This window comes from Procambarus clarkii, chromosome 39 (assembly GCF_040958095.1).
Source record: "Procambarus clarkii isolate CNS0578487 chromosome 39, FALCON_Pclarkii_2.0, whole genome shotgun sequence".
NCBI lineage: Eukaryota > Metazoa > Arthropoda > Malacostraca > Decapoda > Cambaridae > Procambarus > Procambarus clarkii.
Genome location: NC_091188.1, coordinates 2,781,612 through 2,797,180, shown reverse-complemented (window position 1 = coordinate 2,797,180; position 15,569 = coordinate 2,781,612). Strand labels below are relative to the sequence as shown.

The 15,569-nt window shown below is 41.4% G+C and overlaps 1 protein-coding gene across 1 annotated transcript; it reads right to left on the bottom strand.

Annotated features, from left to right (window-relative positions):
- Positions 1-3,920: 3,920 nt before the first annotated feature.
- LOC123760550 (uncharacterized) lies at positions 3,921-9,867 on the bottom strand. The gene is made up of 3 exons (XM_045746240.2): positions 9,803-9,867; positions 7,828-8,030; positions 3,921-6,853 (listed from the first exon to the last, which is right to left on the bottom strand). Exons 2-3 carry the CDS (start codon positions 8,021-8,023, stop codon positions 6,702-6,704), a joined length of 348 nt encoding a protein of 115 aa, XP_045602196.1. The 5' UTR covers positions 8,024-8,030; positions 9,803-9,867; the 3' UTR covers positions 3,921-6,701.
- Between the last annotated feature and the right edge of the window lie 5,702 nt (positions 9,868-15,569).

The following is a 15,569-nucleotide window of genomic DNA, read 5'->3' as shown; positions in this document are numbered from 1 at the left end:
AATTGAGATGTGTTGCTTTATTTAAATGTGGACCAGAATGCAGTTCTTAACAGCAAATTAACTTCTATACAGGATGTTTCTGCTTCGGTTATGTTCCATTTTATCGTTTGCCCTTCACTTGCAATTGAATGTGATTCCATGATTTTGTACAAAGTTGTGCACATTAAATATTTAACTGGTGATAGGAATTTTGCAAATGTGTTTAATAGTTTTGTAACTATTTGTTCAGAAGAAGAAAGCAATGTAAATAGATGTGTATTGCATTAAAATGTTGTGGAATGGTTGAGATAAATGCAGAGTTTGGTGTGATGTATTTATAGACCTCTACTCCTATCATACCCTGTTTCTTAGCCCTTCATCATCCCTTCCACCCCCCCCATCTCTCTCTCTCTCTCTCTCTCTCTCTCTCTCTCTCTCTCTCTCTCTCTCTCTCTCTCTCTCTCTCTCTCTCTCTCTCTCTCTCTCTCTCTCACTCTCTCTATCTCTCTCTCTCTCAATCTCTATATGTCTCCACATTTCTAAGTCATGAGACAGCATTGACTTTAACGTAATTACTCAGTGATGGGAAGTGATGAGTACCTAATTTTTCACTCTGGCTTTCTTGCATTTTTTTTTTTAAGAAATCACTCCAATGCTATATTTAGATAAGATATTTGCAAGAATTTTATTGGAATGAAAGAAAAGGTGACAGCAAGGGTAATGTGGCCAGTGAGTGGAGTCAGTGTGTGTTGGAGTAGCTGGTGATGGCTGGTCTAGGATGCTTTAGTCATGTGTGGGAAATAGTGCTATACTTGGTTAATGCCAGTAATCCGACGTAGATAGAGTGGTAGACGGTTGGTTAAGTGGGATGGTGGTGGAGGCCAAAGGTCAGTACTGTAGTTTCAAAGCATTATACGACAAAGAGTACTGGGAAGACGGGACACTATGAGCGTAACTCTCATCCTGTAACTACACTTAGAAAATTACACACACACACACACACACACATACATACATACATACATACATACATACATACATACATACATACATACATACATACATACATACACACACACACACACACACACACACACACACACACACACACTCACACACACACACACATACATCCATCCATTAGGCTTTAACCCTGGAAACACAGTTGAATATGGTGGTCCTGTATTGCAAGGGAGAAAACATCAAAAGCAACAAATTCGTTCATGGCATAAAACCTGATATTAGTAATACCACAAATCATAATCTCATTAACACGTAACTATAACTGGTAACTGGACCAATGGGTTTTCGAGGTAACAGACAAATAGTTATCATTCACTTGAACTTTAATCGCTCAGAAAAATGACTGACACGGGTTATGCAATGTTAAGGTTGCAAGTATTGACGTAAACTATTTCAATTATCATACCAGAGTGCTGCCAAAAAATATATGTGAGGCACCAGATGGAATTACTGACTTTAATAACATTTCGATGTGTGAGAGGACGTAACTAGTATTCAGTTAATTGGAAAAGTTTAATGAGATGTTATCTAACTGCCGTATTTAAGGGTGTTTTAGCATGATATGAGGGCTGTCTATGATAACTTAAGTGATCAGATCTGTATTTTGTAAGTGAGAAATGCTTCTGATAGGTTCTTACAAATGTGTGTTAAATTCTTACTATAGATGCAAATTTTGTTTATTAAGATGTACTTCCTTATGTACCATTTTTGTACATTTGAGTTTGCTAGTGAAATAGTTTATTTTTTTTTTTTTTTGCAATTGTTGCTTTGAATAGAGCATGTGTTAAACTGCTCCTGTGGTCGGTTCAATCAGACTGTTACTGGCGATGTCTGTATCAACGGTGGGAGGAAGAGTCACAAGTCTTTCGTGGTTGATTTCGCTTCTGAGTTTCGTTTGTCTGTCTGTCTGTCTGTCTGTCTGTCTGTCTGTCTGTCTGTCTGTCTGTCTGTCTGTCTCTCTCTCTCTCTCTCTCTCTCTCTCTCTCTCTCTCTCTCTCTCTCTCTCTCTCTACAAACTGAATCAGTAATAAAGTTCTCAAAGTTCTCAAATAGTAAATGTAAATCTGTCTTTCGCGTTGTAAATAATTACTGTGCTTGTGTAAAAAAAAGGGACGGAGAGAGGCTATTTTTTCATGACAATATGTTCTAGTTAATTCACTTGATACCATATCAATTTTTATGTTCTCGTAGTCATATACAAAACAAAACAAAAGCCATGACATTCAAAGGTTTCATACAACAACAAAATTGTATTGTGAGAGTTGTAGCAGGATCAGGATGTATTTTATATGTTGCCATGACGTTTTTCAATACTTATGGAAACATCATTGCCCAGTTTAGGTTCCAATGCTGTTGCATGTTTAATCCCTTATCGGTGTACTGTTTTCAAGGAAAAGAAAGAAGAAAGTACCAAATTACCCCCCCAAAAAAATCATGTTTACATAATATAAAAATGACTTTGCAAAGTAATGACAATTGATAATAAATGAGATCAAAATTTCAAAGTAATATAAATCATTTCACCTTCAGAGTTGTGGATAGAAATGACACAGGATAGGGGAGAGGCTATAGTTATACGAGGCTGCGAGCTTACAAGAATTACTTTGCTGTGCGATATTCATTAAGACCATGACGTCATTAGCTGTATAATTTAACATGATGATTGTGTTAGGATTATGGTATGTGTAGGATTAAGGTTAGGTATGATTATGGTATGTGTAGGATTAAGGTTAGGTATGATTATGGTATGTGTAGGATTAAGGTTAGGTATGATTATGGTATGTGTAGGATTAAGGTTAGGTATGATTATGGTATGTGTAGGATTAAGGTTAGGTATGATTATGGTATGTGTAGGATTAAGGTTAGGTATGATTAGGTTCGTAATATTAAGAGCCGATGCTCATTTGCGTATAAGGTATATAATATTGATATTATATAATTTATACACAAAGTTGTTCGATCTTTAGACATTAGGCTTTTAATGGTGGAGACTCTGTGCTTGGGATACAGTAAGTCAGATGGTGTTAGAGGATACTGGTTAGTTAGTGTGCTCTTGTGGTGTCTTTAATAACCCTGTAGAGGCTCTTAATCCTTCATTACCCGCTAGAGGGTGATAACCCATAAGCCCAACATTGAGCCAAAGTACTGTATTTTACATTTTTACATTCTTGCAAAGCCACTAGCACGCATAGCGTTTCGGGCAGGTTCTTAATTTAACATATCAGGTTAGATGAAAAATCCATTGCAGCAACATTTTGCATCAACATATATCTACAATATATATTAGAGGATTGTGTTATCCACCCTTAATTTCTGTGCTTTAACTGCGTCTGGTCCTCCACTTACAGTTTTGAAGAAAGAACAACTTTAGTTCTGTTAGATTTAATGTAGGCTTGACAAGGTTCCCTGACCTCACGTTCCAGACCTTCCAAATACTGAACATATTGGGCATATTGGAAGATGTTAATCCAGGCCACTTCTGTAAAAGGTGCAAATGTTACACAATATTTCAACCTGAGAAAAATCTAGGAATAATACGGAGGAATTTTGAAAATCCGCCGGCATCCTGTACTCGTGGAGGTCGCTAGATAAATTCAGGGTCACGGTAGTACAGATAGGTTCATTCTCGTCTCACAATCGGCAAACCCGGGTTCGCATCCCGAGTGGGTCAAAAATAGTTGGGAACGTTACCTATCACCTATAATGCATATATTCAAATAGTAGTAAATAGGTTCCCAGGAGTTAGACAATTGCTCTGGATGGTCAGTAATTTGACCTTTAGAGAACCTCCATATTAGCCTAACATATATATAGTACATATGCTGGCTACCTGTCCCCGACAAAATTAATTAAAAAGTAAATTAACCTATTATACAGAAAGGTTTTCTATAACCAGAGTGAAGAAGAAAACGTTCAAAATTATTTCAGGTATAACTTTATTAAATATCAGTCCTGAAATAATTGCAATTTTTTATTTATTTATGTATACAAGCGTTCTTACATTCTTGTAAGAACTCGAATAGTTTTAATTCATTGTGTCGGGGGACAGGCAGCCATGTTATACGTATAGTACATGTTAGACTTATGTCGAGGTATTTCCAGGGTCCAATTACTGCCCCTCCCCAGGATGTGTTTTTGCTGCTAGGTGGACAGGGGCATTAGGTGACAATAAACACACCCAACCATTTTTGTCCCGTCCGGGATTCGAATCCGGAATTCTCGATTGTGAGTCGAGAATGAACCCCACTGTACTCAGCCTCGTCCTCCTAATGTTTCCCAACGTCAAGAAACCAGTCAATCTAAAGTGGTCTCTCCTAACCTACCAGAGGATCCAAAGCAGAAAACGGAACAGTACGTCACTTTCTCCAGCCGCTTCCATTTTCTAGTGCGACAATTGCTGGACTTATGAAACGCATATACGATCGACGTTCTTTGTAGGACAGGTTGCCGTAATACCGGGATCCTTTCTTCTTCACTTGACGGGAACTATTTCAAGTGACAAGATGGGAACAAGAAGTCCTTGGATTTAGTAAAGATTCACGATGAGCTTCACGCCAAGGTCCGTTGCCTTGACCATCATTGATAATGTGGAGACAGCCACATTTAAATTACCCGCCGGCGGGAGCATTTCTTTCCTCAGGTCATACCCAGAGGTGATTGGCTGAGCCCTGCGGCGCCGCCCTGGGAGCGGCATGCCTCCGTCAGTAGACACTCGTGTCACGCCCTTACCACACCTCTCCTGAGCAGCTGCCTTTGACGTGTGTGGGATTACCCGGCAGTATTGGACCTCGACCCTCCTGTTTGTCTACTCCCAGAGCCCTAATATTGCTTCATGCAAGACCCACAAGATGTCAGAACTTAAGGTGAGTCTCATTTTCTTTTGTACCCCTAATTTCTTATGTCTAGTCAGGATGCTGCTAGAAGCAGAGGACTCTGGTGGAGGTCCGTGTAACCATTTTAAAAAAAAGGAACAATAACTGTTGATAGGCTATGCTCGTCCAAAATGCAATTGTCCAAAGACCAAGCTGTCATTTTTTTATACTCGTGATAGAAACTTATATTTTCTCAAGTAAAAATCAATGATCCTATAATTATCTGAATTTACCTGTGGGGCCACCGACTCTAGTGGCCTTCACGAGGACAGGATGCCGGCGGCTTCTCAGTTGTCCCCTCATTATTCCTTTGCATTTTTATCCAAATGAATTTTAAACTGCAGTAATACCTTGTCACTAATTACAACTTCGACGCGTAGGCGATTCCAGTGGTTAATTATCTTATGAGTGAAAAAGCACTGTGGCTTGTTGAGCTTGAAGCTCAACTCTTGTATGCGCTACATTTGACCTTTAAAGGAAGTGGTCTGAGTCATCTTCCAGTTTGTTTAGTATTTTTTAAGGTCTTTATGAGAGGTTGATCAGCCCTGTCGTGTCCGCTTTGTTGTGTTGTTAGCTCCGAGGCTACGAACCGTTCCTGGTATGAAAGTTGACAGTTTTGGAATGATTTTTATCACTGCGCTGAACATTTTCTAAAGCAGATATGTTCCTTTGATTGTGAAATTTCAATGCTAGGATACATGCAGTTGTTCTGTGTATAGTTAAACCTATGGCAGGTTAGGTTAGGTGTTTTGGTTCTAATGATAGTTAAGAGACGCGTTACAAACCAACGTAACCTCAGGGTATGCCGGCCTTTGCTGCAACCCGTCTTCAAGCTCTGTTCATTCCATCCAGCGGCCGACCCCAAAGAAGCATTCATCATGTTTAACATACTGCTCATTCAAAATAGCTGTTTAGGTTCCATTGGCTATTATAGGTATTTGTAGTTCGTGTTTGAATTCGAACAGAGGTCGTCACCGAAGTACTGTTAGAGAAATGTTCGAATGTCATTTTTTGAGAGTCGTGTGTAAAGCGTTTTCATATATAAACAGAGAGTTTGGGTGGCGCATGGAATGAGCGTTGGCCTTTATTGATGAGGACGGGCTGGTAGATGAGGACGGGCTGGTTGATGAGGACGGGCTGGTTGATGAGCACGGGCTGGTTGATGAGCACGGGCTGGTTGATGAAGACGGGCTGGTTGATGAGGACGGCCTGGTTGATGAGAACCATCTGCTATACCGTAACGGACCGTAATGCCACAGTTCATTAAGCGAAGTACAGTTCGACATCAGTCTCAACAGTTGGAATTCGTGTAAAGGGTTTTTTCAATCGTAAACACTAGGCTTTATTGGCGTTGGGAACAACGAGCGCCATTGTTGGCGAGGGAGGGGACGCATTCACACAGCTCTGCTTGGAATACAGAACAGCTCACTCAACACAAAAGGAGTCCCGGTAACACCTTAAACAACCCTTAAGAGATCAGCAGCAGGAGGGACACAATGAAGAACACACACATAATTTTCAGTGAAAAATATGTTACTCTTTATTAAGCGATATATATATATATATATATATATATATATATATATATATATATATATATATATATATATATATATATATATATATATATGCTGATATTATATATATAAATATATTGAATTTTTTCAATACACATGATGTTAGTTTTCGTTTTTAAATATTAAACTGACTCACAGACATCCGTTTATACACACACACACACACACACACACACACACACACACACACACACACACACACACACACACACACACACACACACACACACACACACACACAGAAATATAATCAAGGCTTGGCCCTGTAGTGACGATCGATCCTCTTATACTGGTCCATGTGGTTCAGTATCAGCTGCGAGACGATGAACTGAATTTTGACGCGTTCCTGAGCGCTACAGTTGGAGCAGATCTTCATGGTGTCCACCCAGGCCTTCACATTCCCTGTGGAGACATGATCACGACCTCGTTAATGCTGTCATTAGGAAAATACTTTGAGTTTTAAACCAGAAACCCCCCGTTGGTTTTGTTTTTTTAGTCGTGGACTCTGGCGGCCACATCTTCTTGAGATGATTTCGGGGCTTAGTGAACCCGCGGCCCGGTCCTCGACCTGGCCTCCTTTTTGTTACCACCTCCAGGTGGGGCAGCCCGTAGCAGCTGTCTAACTCCCAGGTACCTATTTACTGCTAGGTAACAGGGGGCATTAAGGCGAAAGAAACATTTTGCCCATTTGTCTCCGCCTCCACCGGGGATCGAACCCGGAACCTCAGGACTACGAAATCGAAGAGCTGTCCACCCAGCTGTCAGGCACATGATGAGAGTCATAACATCAAAATGGAGTCACTTAGCCGGTGCCTCGAGTCATTATATGAACCCTTAACTACCACACCGCCTAAGTGGGTCGTGTGGAAAAAAAAACCACATTCACCAGAGTTAAAAATATATTTCTTATGATAACGTTTAACTAGTATTGTTAGCTCTAATGTACTGGACGCCTGGGTGGAGCTAACAGCTTGAATAAAGCTTTTATCTAACAGTGTTTTCATTAACTTTGTGATTTTTAATTGTGAAATTTAACTAGACAATTGAGAAAGTTTATGCTGTCTATTCCAACATTTGGAAAAAATGATCGACATGAATTGGTTTTAATATATATATATATATATATATATATATATAGAGTATGTTTTGATATATAACTTGGCTTGTTTCAGTTCTTTATCTCTAGACGATTGCCTAAACTTCAGAACGTACACTAAGAATATTATAGTTAAGAATATTGCATCATCAATCAAGCCAACGTGATAAAGAAGCTCTTTATGACGTTAGCAATATGATCCTTATCAAGATCGCTTGATAAAGAAAGCAGTCAGAGCGTTCCAACTTGGCATTGACAGACGAACTTGACCCAAACTTACTGTGCATAGGACGCGCTAACGGCTCACTGCAATCTCCCACCTCAACGACGCAATCGACGATGGCCTTGACCTTCGCCGGGTCGTTCATGATGTCGTTCAGGTCCTTGTGGCTGTAGTTAGCGATCAACTGCACCTCCTTGGGCGACTGTGCTGTTGCCACCGCCACAGCCACACACAGCACGAACACCGACAGCATACTGTAACTGCCGGGTTGGTGAGGCCCCGACCAGGCATACATTAGTTAGATGGCACTGTTGGGTCAGGGCGGAGCTCCGACCCCCGCCGAGCAATGTTAATAGTCTGCTGGCTAATGTACAGTTGTAGATTTTGCCCCCCGGCAGTCAGAGCTTAGCTTCCACATGCTACACACACACACACACACACACACACACACAAGATCAAGAGTCCATGCTGGATCAAGATTTGATCCAAGAGTCAATGCTCGATCCTGCAAGCACATATAGGTGAGTACACACACACACACACACACACACACACACACACACACACACACACACACACACACACACACACAGATAGTAGAAAGAACTTTTTTAGTGTCAGAGTGGTTGACAAATGGAATGCATTAGGAAGTAATGTGGTGGAGGCTGACTCCATACACAGTTTCAAGTGTAGATATGATAGAGCCCAGTTGGCTCAGGAACCTGTACACCTGTTGATTGACGGTTGAGAGGCGGGACCAAAGAGCCAGAGCTCAACCCCCGCAAGCACAACTAGGTGAGCACACACACACACACACACACACACACACACACACACACACACACACAGGGTGACAGTTAGGAAGCACTGAACTACAAGCCCGTGTCCCTAACTTGTATTCCATGCATGCAAGTTGATGGAGAAGATCGCGAGAAAAAAAGCGACTAGCACACCTGGGGAGACGGAATTTTTTAGCACACCACCAACACGGCTTCAGGAAGGATGAAGTGTACCTCAGGTTTAATTGACTTCTAAGACCAGGCGACAAAAAATTAGGCAAGAATTGCAATGTCATACTGTTGCACTGTCACACTTATTGTACTGTCACACTGCTGTACTGTCACACTGTTGTACTGTCACACTGTTGCACTGTTGTACTGTCACACTATTGCACTGTCACACTATTGCACTGTCACACTGTTGCACTGTCACACTATTGCACTGTCACACTATTACACTGTCACACTATTGCACTGCCACACTATTGCACTGTCACACTATTACACTGTCACACTATTGCACTGTCACATTATTGCACTCAGTTTTACACTGTCATACTATTTCACTGTCACACTATTTCACCGTTACACTTATATTGTCGCACTATTACAGTGACATAGTTACACTGCTACACTGCCTACTGTGCCCCAATAAAATCAGGCGAACCAGTTTCACCACTCGCCGTTCCATCTGTGAAATCAGGTGGTGTGTGTTGAGTCAGTATAGCCGTGTAGTATACCGTATATCTCGGTATATGAGGAGGGAGAGCGGGCACATATATGTAAGGGCCAGGGCGACCAGACCCTGGGAGTACCTGGTCGTTTTTCAGGGGGCCAGATTCACGAAGCATTTTCGCAAGCACTTACGAACCTGTACATCTTTTCTCGATCTTTGGCGGCTGTGTTTATATTTATTAAACAACTGATGAGCTGCGAAGCACCAGGAGGCTGTTTATAACAATAACAAACAGTTGATTGGGGAAGTTTTCACTCATGTAAACTGTTTATAATAAATGTAACCAAAGCCGTCAAAGATTGTGGAAAGATGGACACGTTCGTAAGTACTTGCGTAACTGCTTCGTGAATCTGGCCCCAGCTTATCAAGCTGGCTGACAAGCAACTATTTTATATATATATATATATATATATATATATATATATATATATATATATATATATATATATATATATATATATATATATATATATATATATATATATATATCTTATCAACACGCTGTGGAAGAGCTGACCTGTGAGGACAACGCGAGTGAGAGAGAGAGAGGGAGGAGACTGCGAACCACGACCCGCCTTCCCCGACCTTTATATACCCCCGTCTCTGGTCAGGAAGAACGACGCCAGGAAGAAAAACAAAAAAGCATCACCTTGCTTTCCTGAGAACTTGTACTCAAGGGCGCGAGCGTCTCTGATTGCTTTCTTGCAGACGAAATGAAAAAAAGGCATCATCGCGTCAGTCATGCAAGGAGATGTGTGTGTTTGTGTGTGTATGTGTGTTGCAGGTGTGTGAGTTGCTACACCTGTAAACCAGGTTTGGTAAGGTTGTAGGTTCTCAGGCAGACAGGGGGTTTCCATGTACCTCCGAGTGGGACAACTGTCTTTCGCGGTACTCAGGTTGCTTTCTGATGCACTGGAGGGCTCAACGCTCTCCAGTGCATATATATATATATATATATATATATATATATATATATATATATATATATATATATATATATATATATATATATATATATATATATATATATATATATGTATATATATATATATATATATATATATATATATATATATATATATATATATATATATATATATTAGGAAATCATGCAAAATGAGCTGATAATGCAATATTGCAGTGACATCTTGCAATGTTTGTGTCGCTAAACTAACTTTCACAAAGATCAAGTTTAAGTTGCATATTCGCACGCTCTCACACACACACATACACACACACACACACACACACACACACACACACACACACACATACACACACACACACACACACACACACACACACACACACACACACACACACACACACACACACACACAGTGTGTGTGTGTGTGTAGGGGCCTCGTAGCCTGGTGGATAGCGCGCAGGACTCGTAATTCTGTAGCGCGGGTTCGATTCCCGCACGAGGCAGAAACAAATGGGCAAAGTTTCTTTCACCCTAAGTGCCCCTGTTACCTAGCAGTAAATAGGTACCTGGGAGTTAGTCAGCTGTCACGGGCTGCTTCCTGGGGTGTGTGTGTGTGTGGTGTGGAAAAAAAAAAAAAAAAAAAAAAAAAAAAAGAAAAAAAAAAAAAAAAGTAGTTAGTAAAACAGTTGATTGACAGTTGAGAGGCGGGCCGAAAGAGCAAAGCTCAACCCCCGCAAAAACACAACTAGTAAACACAACTAGTAAACACACACACACACACGCACACACACACACACACACACACACACACACACACACACACACACACACACATAAACAGACACCCACATCACTGTTGAGCTAAGTGGTCACTTGGCTGTGAACAATAACTACTCAGTCTCCTGACTGGCTTCCTGAGCACTGTAGTTAGTGAGAAGACGGGTGTGAGCGCTCCTCCTGAGTGCTGCCACACCTGGAGGTTCAGGTGTGGCAGCACACTACCACCACGACACATCTCTCCACTCTACCACCACGACACATCACTGAACATTACCACCACGACACAAGATATCATCAGCGGCATATGCTAGACTGGCCAACATAAGAACTGCCTTTAGAAACTTGTGTAAGGACCAAAGGCGGGACCAAAGAGACAAAGCTCAACCCCCGCAAGCACAATTAGGGGAGTACAATTAGGTGAGTACATATCTGCACTCTACCACCTCACATGCTAAATACCAACATTCACAGCAAACTTGCACCATCAAACACCCATATATACACTCTATACTGCAAATCGTGTCACACTATATCATAAACTATTAAACACCATCCTAGATCATACACCAGCACACAATAAAATACACCAGCGCACAATACTATACACTAGGGCACAAAATACACCGTCGTACACCACCACCGTCCATTTCCATACACACCACGCGATGTTATGCAGCACCATACAGCATTATACACTTCCACAGTACCATTCAACACTATACATCACAGACGACCATACACGAGCAGGCGGCCAGGAACCTTCATCTTTGACCCGCGCTTCATCTGTTTTTGTGCAGGATCAGTGTTGCCATCGGGAAGGTTTTGTTTATATTGTTCTAGCCAAACGTTCGTGTATCCGTTCGAGAATCCGTTCGTGTATGGGAAGTTTTGCGTAATGTGAAATGCTGCTTGTGCATTCATGTTCTTTTCGGTCCTCTGCATTGAGCTGTGAGGAGTTTCGATGCATTGTTTTGAGCTACATATGTGCAAATACATATACACACACACACACACACACACACACACACACACACACACACACACACACACACACACACACACACACACACACACACACACACAATAAGAGAGAGAGGCGGGACCAAAGAGCCAGAGCTCAACCCCCGCAAACACAACTAGGTGAGTACAACAAGTTAGGTGAGAAGGTGGTGGAGGCCAAGACCGTCAGTAGTTTCAAAGTGTTATATGACAAAGAGTGCTGGGAAGACGGGACACCACGAGCGTAGCTCTCATCCTGTAACTACACTTAGGTAATTACACCAATTGTCGGTCTCAGCCAATCATCAGCTATCGCGAGGACAGGAATAGGATGAGAGATATAACCAGCGGTATATTTGGCAAGTTAGCAACCCCCCCCCCCAAAAAAAAAAAATCCAATGCACGGCGCTTGAACGATGACGGCTGCATCATTTGTAATCTATAAAAAAACTGGGTACATGGCAGGTACCATGGAAGGCGCCTGAAACGGGTCAAAAGGTCCGTTGGACGTGATATTTGAGACCAAGTCCATTCACAGGATGAGTGGCGCTGCCCAATAAACTCGCCCTTCGGGGCAAAATTTAAAAAAAAAATAGAGGCCAACTCTTCATCTGATCTATTATTATTATTATTATTATTTGCAACTTTATTAATTGAAAAGTAATTATCAAAAAGAAGGCACCAAGAGCCGGGGAGGATATATTGCTAAAAATTAATTACAATTTTGCCTAATCTGAGTAATTCAATTAGGTCATATTAGAGACTAATGCTGGTATTCACTGTCACACAGGACAGAGGGTCATACACAAGACAATAGGTCTAAAAACTGTAGGCACATATGTATATCATAGCTACACTCACCTACATGAGACAGTATATATGTGTGTGCATGAGGAAGCAGAGAGTGTGTGAGTAACCAGAGAGTGTGTGAGTTACCACAGAGTGTGTATGAGGAAACAGTGAGTGAGAGAGTAAGCAGGGAGTGACAGGGGTCACAGTAACGCACAAGGCTAGGGGTGAAAGCGGTTTGTAAGAAGGAAGTGAATGTGTGTGTCTGGGTGTGTGTATAAATCGCATATGCCAATTCACGGTGGGCACCCTACACCAATTCTTACCAAGAGGTGGGTGTATGGGGCCGTGTATGGGGCCGTGTGTGTGTGTGGACGACAGCAGGTGTGTGTGTGGTGTTTGTTTACATCACTATCACACTTAATATTTATGTTTGTACAACCTTTTGTCGAATCATTAAGTTAATGGAAGAGTTGTATTTTTATCAAGTATTTGATTTTTAAACCTACTTCAGCACACTGGTGTCGCATTTCCTGTGACGTTTGCAAGTGATTGCAATTATAATGCATGTTTGTATTCTCTTTATCCTTCAATATTTTTAGACCTAGTTGATTTTGTGTGAAAAATTGGTCTGAAAAGCTTTATGAAGAATATCTTTAAAAGGCGTAATATTCAACTGTGCTTCAAATTTGCAGAAAAAGTATTGTCCCCTTGATTTACTATTGATGATTTGTCCTTTGTTGCTTAGTATTCGTCGTTGTTAAATTGTGTTATTATTGAATTGTGTAGAGACGGAATGCCGTGCAGAATTGTGATAAGATCTGATGCCTTGTATTGTGTATGTGTGTACACACCTTGATGAATTCACCTAAATGTGCTAGTTGAAATTGAAATTGAAATAAGTTGATTGATATATAGCTACACACACAAAGGGATGATGTAGCTCAAGCTATTTTCACCCCTTTCAGTACAACGTGTCCATGTATATATATATATAGACACACATCACATCACACAAACAATAAACATACTACCGAACATTCTGAGTGATAAACATATACATTTCTTCCTTTACACATACAGTATGTTACCAGACGTACACTCAAATACTTTTATGACTTGGTACACAGACAATTTGCAATAGACATTCAGATAAGTCAACAAAGTTACAATCTTGGTGCAAAATTACTATATATCTTTCCCAGAAATGTGCTAGTTTAATGTAGCGACAAGTAGTGGAAGTATAAGAGTAGTAGTTGAAGTAATATTATTATTAGTAATAGTATTATTTATTGTTCTAAGGGAAACAGCAAGAGGAGGCGGAAGAACTTGAAAATGAGGAGTAAGAAGCGCAAGAGATGAACGTGAAGTAAGAATGGAAAGATAAGATGATGGACGGGAAGAAGGAGGAGGAGGAGGAGGAGGAGGAGAAGGAAAAACTTGTCATGAAGGTCAAACCACAAAGTGTGTTTGTAAGCTCAAGGCTAACCTGCCCAAGATCACCTGCGCACTTATCCCCCTCCCTCCCCCCAACCCCCACCCCTAAACTCCAAAGTTGTGGTTAATCCTTCCCACAATACCTGAGGATCACCCCCACCCCCCCTTCCCCACCTCCTTCCTCCCCTCACATAACTACAGGTCTCCTTGTTACGTGACATTTAAGGTTCTGTCATTAGCACCTGAGGTTCAAGGGGGAGAGAAATAGCCTATAAGCTACTCTATCCCTTTGAGATGTATTTTTTTCTTGTCTCAATAAACATAATTGAACCTAAGATTCACTCGGTAACAACATCTAAAGGTTCCACTAACAACTTTCTTAGGTTGTTTATGATGTGTTGGGCAACATATTTACGCCGTCTCATCTTAAGATCGTTCCATTAAGCAACATCTTAATGTCGTTCTTTCCTGCAGCATCTTAAGGTCGTCCTGTCCCAAGACGTCCCCGAATGCCTTCAGGTCGTCTTATGCAGCGTTTTCGTGAGGTCATTCAGTAACATAGGCATTGCAAGATCGCCTTTGCGCACAACATCTATAGTTCGTTCCGTTCAATTATATCGTTAGACCTACATCCCGTCCTATATGACCGTGAGATCTCACCACATCCTACGAACACTTCTTAACCACATCCTAAGGTTATCCTGTATCACAAAACGTCAGCATCGTCACACCTATAAGCGTAAGACAACCCAGTCCTCAAGTACATAAAACTATCCACAGCAACTCAGGAATGTTTGAGTTCCAGCTTGAGGAGTTCCAGGTTGAGGAGTTCCAGGTTGAGGAGTTCCAGCTTGAGGAGTTCCAGGTTGAGGAGTTCCAGGTTGAGGAGTTCCAGCTTGAGTCTCACTACGTGGCATCCATTTAAGCGATGGATTTGCATATCCACCCCTAGATACAAGTCTTGCCTTTACCCTCTGTCTCATAGCAACACACTTACCTCCTCGTTTCATAAATGATTCCTATTCGGAACAAACTGCCTGTTTCCCTTCTAAATTTGACAACATTTACATCATGTGGGGGAACCTGGCGGTGCCTGAGTCGTTATTGTTCACGTCGTTATCCCTGTAACTCGCCCTCCCCCTGCCACCTCTGCCACCTCCTTCAGGGCAGCGGTGGACTGCATGAACTAAGGTGTATTTTAAGCGGTGTCCGCAGCGTCGTGGCGCGCCCCTAACACCTCGAAGCAGCAGGAGTGGTCAGAAAGGTTCGCCAGCAATCAAGAGGAGAGCAGAAAAAAAGGGAATAACGACCGAAAAGCCAAATAATGAAATTCCATTTGGCCCCGCCGGCG

Coding starts and splice junctions, on each gene's coding strand:
- LOC123760550 (XM_045746240.2), bottom strand. CDS start 8,023: ATGCTGTCGGTGTTCGTGCTGTGTGTGGCTGTGGCGGTGGCAACAGCA. Junction 6,854..7,827: donor GTTAGCGCGTCCTATGCACA/GTAAGTTTGGGT, acceptor ATGTCTCCACAG/GGAATGTGAAGGCCTGGGTG.